The 11,946-nt window shown below is 46.4% G+C and overlaps 1 protein-coding gene across 9 annotated transcripts in view; it reads left to right on the top strand.

Moving 5' to 3' along the window:
• Positions 1 to 11,808, top strand: part of JADE1 (jade family PHD finger 1) — a 147,481-nt gene extending 135,673 nt beyond the window's left edge. For all 9 annotated transcript variants that reach the window (XM_019749014.2, XM_074338532.1, XM_019749011.2 and 6 more), the window contains 2 exons: positions 4,551 to 4,668; positions 8,052 to 11,808. In XM_019749014.2, coding sequence (XP_019604573.1) covers positions 4,551 to 4,668; positions 8,052 to 8,941 — 1,008 coding nt within the window. In that variant the 3' untranslated portion in view covers positions 8,942 to 11,808. The remainder of the gene's footprint in view (positions 1 to 4,550; positions 4,669 to 8,051) is intronic.
• The last annotated feature ends 138 nt before the right edge of the window (positions 11,809 to 11,946 follow it).

The raw sequence follows: 11,946 nt of genomic DNA, 5'->3' as shown, positions 1-11,946 counted from the left end.
GTGCACAGGGGCCCCCCATCTGTCGGAGGTGCCCCAGTACCGCTGCACACTCTGCTCTCACACTACAGGCTTAGCTGCCTGGAGCCACCATGGCGCTTTAGCTGTTGCTGCTTTGTGCCTCCCCCAGTCCGTTCCATTCGGAGTCCCAGGTTGGACTTCTTCCTGCTACAGGAATAATTAGGCATAGGCTCTCCTCTCCCGAGGGCCCCCCGCCCCTGCAGGTAGTTTCTGACTGAGGCCTCTAATTGGGGATGCGCCTCAGCACCTTCTGCGTCAGCTCCCAGGCTGATTAAATTTATTAGTGCACAGGAGCTGGACCGAGGCTTCCTGCCTGGAGCAGCCGACACTGAAAGGCAGACCTGCTTGGCCTGAAATGGTTAACCCATCTCCCCCAAGCAGCTAACTTGTTAGCTGGCCCGCAGTGATAGATCTGCCTGGGAGAGACTGACTATTCATAGATAATTTGAAATGCGAGTGTAGACAAAGAATAGGGATAAATCGAAGAAGTACTGAACCAGAAGATCCAGGTCTCACAGAGACCTGTACGGCCCTGCTAGAGGTGGCACAGAAGTGAAAGTGATTGCAGGGGCACTTTAGAGACCCTCTCAACCCCTGACCCAGGGCAGCTTGTTGTGACGCCCCTTCCGGCCGGACCAGGTTAGGATTCCGGATTCTGGCGCGGCAGGCGCGGGAGGAGGCTGAGGTGCTCGCGCTCCCGCACGCCCCCTGCTGGTGAGTGTGAAGACGACCTCGCCCCCCTCCCCATCCTCACCCCCGTCTGTGTGTGTGTGTGTGAGTGTGTGTGTGTGTGTGTGTGTGTGTGTGTGTGTGTGTGTGTGTGTGTGTGTGTGTGTGTGTGTGAGAGAGAGAGAGAATACACGAATCCTGGCGAGGAGCCGTTGTCCCAGCCCGGCAGCTGCTGTACCCGGGGTGCATGTGGAGTCAGATAGTCCTCAGGAGGGAGGACAGAAGTCTAATGTTTGGACTGTGTTTGTCTCACAATCACCACAAAATAAAAGTGTAGAAAATGCTGTGGTGTACTAACTCTTTTCTGTACTTCAGTTACTCAGATTAACATACACTTACAATTAAATTCTAAACATTTGTTGCTTTTTAAGTACAATGATGCCAATTATGTATGAACAGGGAATAAATCAGGATTTGTGTGTGTGTGTGTGTGGCATTACTTACATTTCCTTTATTAAAGAGCCAAAGAGATTTTAGGGTATTTAGTGTCAGTTTAAAAGGGGCTTATTATAATGAAAAATATGTTTTCCAAAATTTGCCATGAGGCCTGTGATGGCAGAGGTTTTAAAAAATTGAAATCTTTGCCGCGGCCCAGAGAACTTCACGGTTCTTCATAATTATAAACAGTAAGCGTATCGGGCCAAAGGCATATCAGGGCAGGGGTGACATTAAGAGCAAATGATAAATGAATACTTTGTTTTTCAGTCGTCTTAGAGCTCTGCCTACTTCACACATGAGTACTTCAGCGCAGGTACGCAGTCAGCCAGCACCTGGGACAGTAGTCAGGTGTGTGGGCTTCTAAACATGCGGGCAGCCGTCATTAGAAAGGCAAACAGCCGATGAACGGTAATTGCTCTTTACTGCAAATACACACCTTGGGGCATGGCACACCTGGGGACCAGTTCTGGACCGGAAAATTAGGTGACAGAAATAGATTTCAGGAGGGTTTGGAAACCCACACCTTTAAGAAGAACGATTGCTGATATGTGTCAGGTGACTATGTCACGTTCCCCAAGCCACTTCAAGTCTGGCGGGATTTTCTTCTCCTAAATGTTGTCCTTTAAAGGACGCAGTAAACATGCTGCCCCTGCATTCTGGCTGGGGCAGCCAAACGGCCATGTCCTGGGGGCTGGTCCTACTCAACACTGTGGAATGGTCACTTTGGACATTGGGTATAGGCTTCAGTTGTCCCTGAACAAGAAGCAGTGTTAAGCATCCGTGTTGGCATACAATGTTTGGGAGTCCAGAAAACCCTGGAAACCACTGCTGGATTCCTGAGGGCAGTGGTTCTCAGAGTAGGGTCCCAGACCAGCAGCCACAGTACCTGTAACCTTAACAGACATGCAAATTTTTGGACCCCCACCTCTGACTCCAGAAACGGGGGATAGAGCTGGCCATCTGTGTTTTAGGGAGCCACTGCTTTGGGGGAGAACCTGACTCGGTTTATCACGGTGAGAGTGCTCCCAAGAGCTGGCAGTTTGGAGAAGATGCAGTGGGGGCGGGAGCTGGGTCCAGCCGCGTCGCAGGAAGGGCCAGGCCGGGTATGTTTTCAGGATGGAGCCTGGGTTCAGCTCTATACAAGTTGTCTTGTGAGGAGCGTGTTGTGCGCAAGGGAGGTAAGGTTCAGGGTGCTCACTAGTCAGTGCAGTCAGCCAGGCCTGGGGCCTTCAGGGCTGATTTATTCCAACGGAAAATGAATCCCGGCCTCTGCCTTTGGGGCTTGTATTTAGATGTTGCTCATCAGAGATCCTGGGGAATAAAAGTGCGATTTTCCTACTTAGCCAGGTGGCAGCCTTTGCTGAGGGAAGTAGTTGAAGCTACAAAAATGAAATTCGAATAATAAACCAAGTTCAGGTCTCTGGCTTCCCTAGTTTCTATTCCCAAGGAAAACTTCAAGTAAGAGAGAGGTGTCTATCTCTGCTCTACATCCGACATGAACAACAGGACAGTGACCTGTCTACTCCTAGTAGGAGCTGGACTTTGTTTCCGTTTCCTGTTGCCAGAGGTCAGATTCCTTGTCTTAACGTAAAAACTGTGCTGTTTGTTTTCCAAAGATTTTGAATCTGTGATGTGGATCTAAGTCTTGCCTTTTCCTCTTTTATGAGCTTTCACCCGTAATCTTCCCAGCGTGGAACACTATTTATCAGAGAGAATAGCCTGTTAGCCACCTCCATCCCCAGTTGGTCAGGATTTTTGTAGAAGACACCTACTTCCTGGCCTGGGGGTCTGAGGCTCTTAAAGAAAGAACTTGCCTTAACCAGGAGGGAAGACACCAAAATAACACTTACTCTGAGACAGAGTGATTTGCTTCTGAGTTCTTAAGATTATTTTTTTTTAATCAAGAAGTGTTGAGAAGGTCTTAAATAGTCAGTGAATCCGTTAGCATCCGGGGAAGCCTGACTGGTGTTCCGGCTTCAGGCTGGAAATGGCACCACAGTGCAGACGTGTGGCTGCTCCTCTTACCTTACTGCCTCCTGTCCTTGTGCCAGCGCGACTGCCTTGAACACAACTGGACATGTTAGGGTTCAGAAATGACAGAAAAGCCGAGTGGAGGTGTCGGGTCGTAAGCCAAAGTGCAGTCTGGTGTGGACGGCTTGTTGCCATCCTCACCGCCCAAAGAACAGGTTGGTGACGTTCGGGACTTCTGTTTCCAGGAAGATGGTGGGGGAAGGGATTGCCAAGCATCAAGAAGCTGTGGTTTCTAGGAGAGTGGAGTCATGTCTCTGATGTGGGAGCTGATGGGGACACAGTCACTTTTTACTCCTGCCCTGAGCTGATTTGGGAGGTTCTTGTCCACATCTTCCAGAACAAAGGTTGAATTGCAAATCTGTTGGTTTGGCATTTATTTGTGTTTTTGGGCCCATGAATTTCTAGTCCGGTTTACCAATAGGTTTTAGGACAGAGGGTTTAAGGGGGTTTAAATAGTTTTTCTGTGTTGACTGATGACAGGTGGCCTTGAAAACGGGAAATTCAGATGTTGACTAGTTAGCACTGGTTAGCGTGTACATGTGGATGCACGTCAGATGCAAAGCGGATACAAAGTGGAGCTCAGCACCTGGGTCTTTTCAGTTCTTTACAAATGAGTCAGGAAGAGGGCAGTGTCTGGTTTTCAAACAGGGATACAGAGAGCTGGACTTGAGATCTTGATGGAGCAAATCCGTAGCAAAGCAGGGAGGACGGCCCCTAGACTTCATGTGCAGGAATGTTAGCTACCTGTTAGCTCCAAGCAGTTCAGTGTCCAGCTGAAAAAGTTTACTTGGGTTCTTGGTCACCGTTTAGTTTACCAGTGGGCACTGTGCAGGGACATTTTTTGTGGTGGGAGGGAGCTTCTCCTCTGATAACCCTTGACCCTGTTCTTACCTAAGTTCTATCTTCAGAAAGATGCTTGATAAAGTGCAGTGCAGTACAGGCTTCTGAATTGCTCTAAAGCCTTTGATGCTACAATTCATGGGAAGAAGATCCTGCGGGGTGATAAGCAGAGTCCTTTGGCAAGAGGTGGCAGGTCTGGACTTGGCCACCAGCGGTCTTCTCTTTGCTGGGATGAGTCCAAGGAGGCAGGGCTTTTGTGGGAGTTCTCTAGGTGCCCCCTGCAATCTAACTGTCTACCAGGAGGGGTGTATGTAGGGTCCTCGTCAGCAGCCCAAAGGAGATCAGAGAAGGAATAAAATGTTTCAAGTACATTTTGATTTCAGATGTCATTCAAGGTCCTTGTAGAACAATTTTCTGTCGGGTAAAGAAAATAAAGCACCGAAATACTGTTAAAATGTATTGCTTACTTAGCATCTTTATTCTCTACATTCTAGGTTCGGAACCTCACTTACATGGTGACCCGCAGGGAAAAGATTAAGCGATCTGTGTGCAAAATCCAGGAACAGATATTCAATCTTTACACTAAGCTCTTGGAGCAAGAAAGAGTCTCAGGTATGCGTTCAGCCCTTGCAGGACCAACAGTAGGGCAGGGGTTTCGAAGCCTTAATGTTCTGTTAAGGAAAGAAATAACCACTAATTTTCTTCTATCTATCCCCTGGAAGAATCTCAGAAGCGCAGACTTGCATATTTAAAGAAAATCTTTAGGCATTTGAGGCATCATGGAATAGGGGGAAGGGCTAAGAATTTGGGTCGAATCCTGTATGCTCTACTTCCAGACCAAAGACCAGCAAGTCTTGTATTTTCCAAGTCTCCCCGTTTGCTCATGTGTAACTTTTGGGTGACATCTCAAGCTACCTCTTGGGAACTGTAGTGAGGCTCAAATGAAAGAGTAACTTCTATATTGCAAAGCCTCAATAAATGTAAGGTATCCTGGGGATACCTAAAAAGATGTGTAAATTATGTAACCTTGGATCTACCTGTACCATATGGTAAAGACATCTGAAGACCGTGTACTTGAGTCACATGTCCACGTTTAGATAACATTCTCAGTGGACTTTTTTGGTGTGGGTGGAATTTGGAGTATTTTGGAGATAAGGCACCAAGTATTTATTTTTTTTTAGTATCTTCTATTTCACATTGCTGTGGGCCAAGCTAAGAGAAGAGAAAAAAACAGGGTGTTACTTGGAGATCAAGTACAAAGTTGGGCGAGGTGGGACTTGATCTGAAAGAGGTTCGGTCCAGAATCCGTGTCCTTTCAGCATTGACCCGCTGGAGTCCTCAGCCCGCAGAGCGGGTGTTGTGCTGTTAGATAGAGCAGGAGAGCTGCTGAGTGGGGCCAGGCAGGATGGGGCTCCCGGAGCAGCTAGGCCTTACGAGCGTGTCTGCTGCTCCGTCCGGTCTGCCCTCACAGTCACCCCAGCAACAGAGTCACAGCGGGCTCACTCTTTGATTTTTCCGCTTTTTGTGGCTTTTTGTCACTGTACATTATTATGACACACAGAAACAGCAGAGAAGTTGTTGTAACCTATTATGTTGAAATCCCAGTTGTGGTTTACCTAAAACTAACTGATGTCTGTTTGATGAGGGTATGGCAGGTCCTCGAATATGACGTCCTTTCGTTATAACCTTGATGAGATGCGGCGGAACTTACCTGTTGTTTATATCAGATAGCATGTGGTAAAGTGGGTTTTGTTGTATGTTGTTTCATTCAAGTCACAGAACCTGTCAAGAACCTTAAGTGAGGACTTGCTGTAAATTGGTCACTTGAACAAGGAGAAAAAGCCAAGGGAGTATTAAATGCCATTCTTGAAGTCATAGAGAATTTTAATGGCATTAACTTATTAACAGTAGCATCTTAGATTTTTTCTTTTTCCCAAGAGGATGTATTTCCTGGAGTGTCATGCTTATATCATTACCTAGAGTTTAGTTCTAACCCTTTTAAAATAAATTTTTCTAAGTAGGGTGTCATAAGTAAAAGCAGTTCAATTCTGATTCTTTATAGTGAACTTGTGTCTCCTCATTCATTACTCGGACTTGGATGCAAATAAAGGGGCCCTATTTTATGCTTTGCTTTGCGTCCTTATGTGAAGGCCCATCTGGTGCGGGGACCCCCCCCCCCCCAACCCGCAGAGGCGCTACAGCTGCGGGGGCCACGGATGCAGGCCATGCCTGCGGAGTTCTCACACTGGAGGCTTCTGTGACGCTTGCTTAAGTTGTTATGTAATGAGTGATTACCTATAAAAATAAGCTGTGAAGAGCGTTTGCATTTGATGTCACTTGAGTCATTTTTCATGGATATTGCAGGCAGCTCTCTGCATTTCATGCCTGAGCTTTTTCCTTGGGTAAGGGATTGAGATTCTGAACAAGGTGAAGACGTGTTTTGTGTAACAGAGCTGTGACGGAGCCCTTCAGAAGTCCTGCTGCTCCTTCAGGAAAGGAAAACGTGTCCTCCCTTCCCTCTGAGATGGAACCGCACTAGCTGTGACAGGCAGAAAGCAACGTGCTCGTCCTGTAGGATGCTTTGCTTTTTTCCCCCCCAGGTTTAGACTTTCACTTGTGTTCTTATTCATGCCACTCGGGCTCCTGTCCTGTAAGACAGGTGATTCCAAGTGAAGCAGAGCAGACCGCCGTGACCTGCACGTGTCACTCAGGGGCCATGGGTTAAGCTGTGCTGTGACTCGGAACCGGTAGGGCCATTCCACCGACTGAGTCCTCAGTGGAGGTGGTGCTTACGGAGGCCATGAAGCCAAGGCCCTTCAGACACGAGTCGCAAGTCAAGTAATAGAAATAGGTGTGAGGACACTGGCCCCTTTGGTTGTGACAGGTTTGGGTTTGGAGTCAAGTCGCTAGCTCTGTTCCGTTTCTGTGAGTGTCCTGGTCCGCTCAGCAGCCTGTTCTCATCCGGGGGCACCTGCCTGGGCCTCGGGCGGAGCTGTGTGGGGTGGGTCACACAGTCACACACACCCTGCGGGGGGGTCCCCACCCACCGTGAGAACTGCTCTCTGCGCTGTGGAGGTTCTGGCTGAAGCGCGTCCTTCCGAGGCAGCAGGGTGTTAGGAACTCACCAGTGGTTGTTTCAGCCTGGGGGGTACAGTCTACTTCTCAGTGGGCCGTGAGAGAAATTCAGTAGGTCGCCTCCAGCATTAAAAACAAGTGGAGTAGAAAACGTCTGAGTCCGCGTATCAGACGATGAAAGCTAATTTGATTACATGAAGTGAGCTTTTACTGGGTGATGGTGATGGGAAATTTAGTTCTTACTGTGATTTGCGTCAGAAATGTTTGAAAAACACCAATTTAACTTATTCTCATGTTGGATGACAATTTAGTTTAATTCCACAAATGGGTTTTGCATGTAACAGTAAACATTTTTTAAACATTTACTGTGTGTCTAGAATGATTTTAAACACCTTCCCTTATCCATTTCACATATTTACATGTATTTATCCTCTTCGTAGCCCAGCAAGGGCATAGATAATTTGGGGAAAGAAACTTAAAAGCCACAGTCCCTGCCCGTGTCCCATCGGGGAGGCAGGTGACTGGTAGGTGGCCCCGGTCCGGGGCAGGTGCTCTCTGGAACCAGGTGGAGGGGGAGGCAGTCAGCGCCTGACCACCAGACTCTGCATGGATTCCCCTTTGAAAATCATAGCAGTTGTTCTGAAGGAAAATACATTTCCGTGAAAAGATGATGTGTCATAAAAAATTCCGTGAACTTCAGCTGTTGTAGAAAATACAGCGCAATGAGTATGCCGACTGGATGCAGATTCTCAAGGCAGATCATATCTTTACTATAAAAACTAAAATTTCAGAAGCTGGTTGGTTGTGTGTCGTCCCGTGGGTGGGGTATTCGCATTGACAGGGCCCCGCCAAGGGGCTAGAGCTGTGTTTTTCGATTTGTTTGCTTTCGCTGTAATGTTTCTTTGTGGTTCTGCCTGCAGGTGTGCCTTCTTCTTCCTGCGCCTCCTCCTCACTGGGAAGCATGCTTCTGTTCAACAGTCCTTCCGTGGGTCCTGACGCCCCCAAGATAGAGGACTTGAAGTGGCATTCCGCGTTCTTCAGGAAGCAAATGGGTACTTCCTTGGTGCATTCGCTGAAAAAGCCCCATAAGCGAGATCTGTTGCAGAATAGCGCTGGGAGCGAAGGCAAAACCCTGCTGAAGCAACCAGATCTATGTGGGAGAAGGGAGGGGATGGGGGTCCCCGAAAGCTTTTTGAGTTTTGAAAAGACCTTTGCAGAAGCACGTCTCATGTCAGCCCAACAGAAAAACGGTGTGATGACGCCAGACCCCGGGAACAGGAGAGACCCTCGTTTTCATTGTGATCTCAGTAAGGGAGACGTGAAGGACCGAACTTTCAAACAGAGTCACAAGCCTCTCAGGTCCACAGACGTGTCCCAGAGGCATGTGGACAACGGCCGAGCTGCCGCTTCCCCGGGCGCGCGGAAGGAGACGGTGCCCAAGTGCAGCGGCCCCCTAATCAAAGTGAACTATAACCAGACTGCAATCAAAGTGCCTACAACACCTGCCAGCCCCGTGAAAAACTGGGGAGGATTCCGGATTCCAAAGAAGGGGGACCGGCAGCAGCAGGGCGAGGTCCGTGGGGGCGCCTGCCACCAGCACTCAGACTACCCCTACTTGGGCTTAGGCCGAGTTCCAGCCAAGGAGAGGGCAAAAAGCAAGTTAAAATCTGACAACGAGAATGACGGCTATGTCCCCGATGTAGAAATGAGTGACTCAGAGAGTGAGGCGTCCGAAAAGAAATGTATACACGCCAGCAGCACTATCAACAGGAGGACAGACATCATCAGGAGAAGCATTTTGGCCTCTTGATGAAACGGAGACGGTGTGGACGCTCGGCGGGCTTGTCCCCGAGGGGCAGACGGGAGCGCTGACACGGGGAGGGGGCCAGCAGAAACCAGCGCCCCCAGCCACACAGACGCGTTGACTCGCAATTCAGATTGAATTGTTTTTTTCAGAGTCATTTATAAATCGTTGTGAGAAGTGTGTGTTATTTGCAACTTGTTGAGGAAACACAAGAGTAGATTGTAACCGTAAGACACTGCTAAGACTAGAAGCTGAATTAAACACTAAAATAAGAATGAATGGAGTTTTTTAAAGAGGGCGAGGCTAAAATAAGCCTCATGAGTTTTTATTGCCCTCTGTATTCTTCCCAAAGCACAAACTCTTGGTTACCTGAATATATGGATTCAGATATGGTTCTTGAGAAACCCTCATGTACCATTTAATAGCCCAGAAACCTTATTTTCTCGGACTGTGGTAGAACTTGAAGTCATACGGCTACTTTGGCCCACAGGCTGTTTTTGTTGCATTGCAGTGCTTAGGCAGCGGCTCTGAAGCTTCAGGAACTCTAGGGGACTCGTGTAAATATAGCAGGTGGGGAAGAGAGAATTTTGGAAAAGGTCATTAGAGATCTGAAGGGCCAGGAGAGCTGCCGCAGCTTGGGGATATAGGGTGAAGCTGGGAGCCCAGAGTGCGTTGTGGAGCCGGGACGGGCGGAGAGGGAAGCCATGAGAAAGGTCTGTCTGTGAGAAGGGCAGCTGAGACCCCATTTTTATCAGCCCTCCTGACCTCCCCTCCTCCCCAACCACTGCCTTTTGGGCCAGCTTGGGATGTCCCTGGCCTTGGGCAATACCTGGCCATCTGGCTTCCAACAATACGACAGTTACTCAAGTTCAAGCGATGAACTTCCACACTCCGGTGAAGCCTATTTCCCAGAGCCAACCACTACTAGTACATGTATCAGGGAACCCGGGCTTCCAACATGGACGGATTCCTTAAGGAAACGGAAAAAAAAAAGGTTATATTTTAAAAACAATATAAAGGCAATAAGTTGCGATAACCTCTTACCATTGACCAAGTTTATACAGGAAAAAGATTGAAGTGTAATAGGTTTTCTCGAGTCAGAGTTCTAGGCTCTAATTCGTAACTTGGACTTTCTAATTGCAAATGGCAATAACTAGTAAGTTATCAGCAATAATAAATTGAGCATTAAATTTGAGTACAATGTTCTGTTTTGCACTCACTGCAGTGCGTATGTATTAAGACAGTGGATAGTGTTAAGGTCCTGTTCATTTTCTTTGGAATTCAATGTAGTTGTGAAACTTAAGGAAAGTTTAAATAGCAATGAGATTTAGAATTATGGGCACTTGGAACAAGCCCAACTCCCCCTAAATTACCCGTTAGTTTGTATCAGTATTCAGCTTCCTGATTCATTTCTACATCTGTGTCCATGTGGCAGGGACATTCTGATACTTAATGAATGATGCTTTGAGTTCTGTAGTTAACTTCCAAGTCTTCCAGATGATTGTCAACAACAGCAAAGGCTTATTGAATCCCATCTTGCTATGCAAGTTTTATCAGATGATCAAATAGTAGATCTGATGCATCCCCATTGTATGTATGACATTTCCAAACCAAGTCTTAACTTTTTGAATACATTTTAGTAGCTAATTCAGGGGAGGGGAAAGGATGACCCAGGTTTTTAGATTGACTATTTTTGAGCTCTGGGGCTCATTTTGAACGACTGCTGTCCAGATATGCTGTTGCTCCATGTATGAGAAGTTTCTTACGAATCCAAGCTGTACCTTCACTCATAGCCGAATTTAAAAGTCAGACTGTTTGCAGATGAGCAGAAACCTTTTGCTGAATACAGAAGAAGGTGGACTCTATCTACAGTTATCTTTTGACTACAGCAACAGCTCTGGGTGAGAGTAGAATATATAGAGAGAGAATTTGTCAAGCCATAGAAAGAAAATCTAAATTCTAGGAAGTATATGACCTCTCACCATTTCAAGAGGTACCAGATTCATTTGCACTATTAGGAATGCTAGTTTTGTGCAAAAATAATGCCTTACCTGTTTTTCCCCCACATTTAGGTTGAAAAGCTTTCAAACGTTCCAAGTTATGCTGAACCAAAAAAACAAAACAACAAAAATATATAAAGAAACCCCACACAAAAACAAAACACAAAAATGAAAAGCCCACACTTTTTATTCCTGCTTTGAAATGCAAATGGTACAGAGCACGGTTTCTCTGACAGTGTAATGATAGCTTTGTAAGTTAGTTTCCTGTCCTGCTGGGAACTCTGTATGAGGCCACCACACGCAGCAACCCACCCACCCAACCCACCCACTTGCACTCTTAGGATGGAACCATTTGCTCTTCTTTACTTTTTTTTTTTTTTAAGCGTTATCTTTCCTTGTGCATCCTGACCAAGAAGTATCTTTGATTATGATCAATGTATTATGTCAAAATGTAGGCTAGTTAAACTTTTGTAAAGTTGCCTGGAATGTCATTTGTTAGGTTATAAACACAAAATCTAAATGAAGGGTTCTATGTGTTGTGTACAAATCTTAATTATTTTGAAATGGACAAACTTGTCATTACATTTGTAACCTTGTACAGAGGATTTTTCACTATGTGCCTAGCTTGGTGTCCATTCAACTAAAATTGAAAAAAAAAAGGTGCATGAAGAGTTACAAATCAGAAATTAAACAAAATATATGTAGAGATGACTATTTTATATGACATGGCCCAATCCTGTATTTATTTCTATCCCCTTTTTGAAAGTATTTATAAAACTAGTTGAGGACAGCTGTATTTTTTTGTTGAACTATTTAGTAGGATTTGTGCCTTTTTGTCTGTATGTGAATAAATGCTGTACATTTTGCAATACATTTTAAGTGTCTTTTGAAATCTGCCTTTGCTCGTGTTTAGGATGTATGTGACTTAGTCCTGAATCGGTGTGCATGACTGCGTCACCGTTTAGGTGACAGACGCGAACTGCAGTAACAGGACAGAATGAGAGAGCCCAG

The sequence above is a fragment of the Rhinolophus sinicus genome, linkage group LG07 (genome assembly GCF_036562045.2).
Source record: "Rhinolophus sinicus isolate RSC01 linkage group LG07, ASM3656204v1, whole genome shotgun sequence".
NCBI lineage: Eukaryota > Metazoa > Chordata > Mammalia > Chiroptera > Rhinolophidae > Rhinolophus > Rhinolophus sinicus.
Note: the sequence above shows the minus strand (reverse complement) of the source record. Positions and strands in the feature narration are given on the sequence as shown.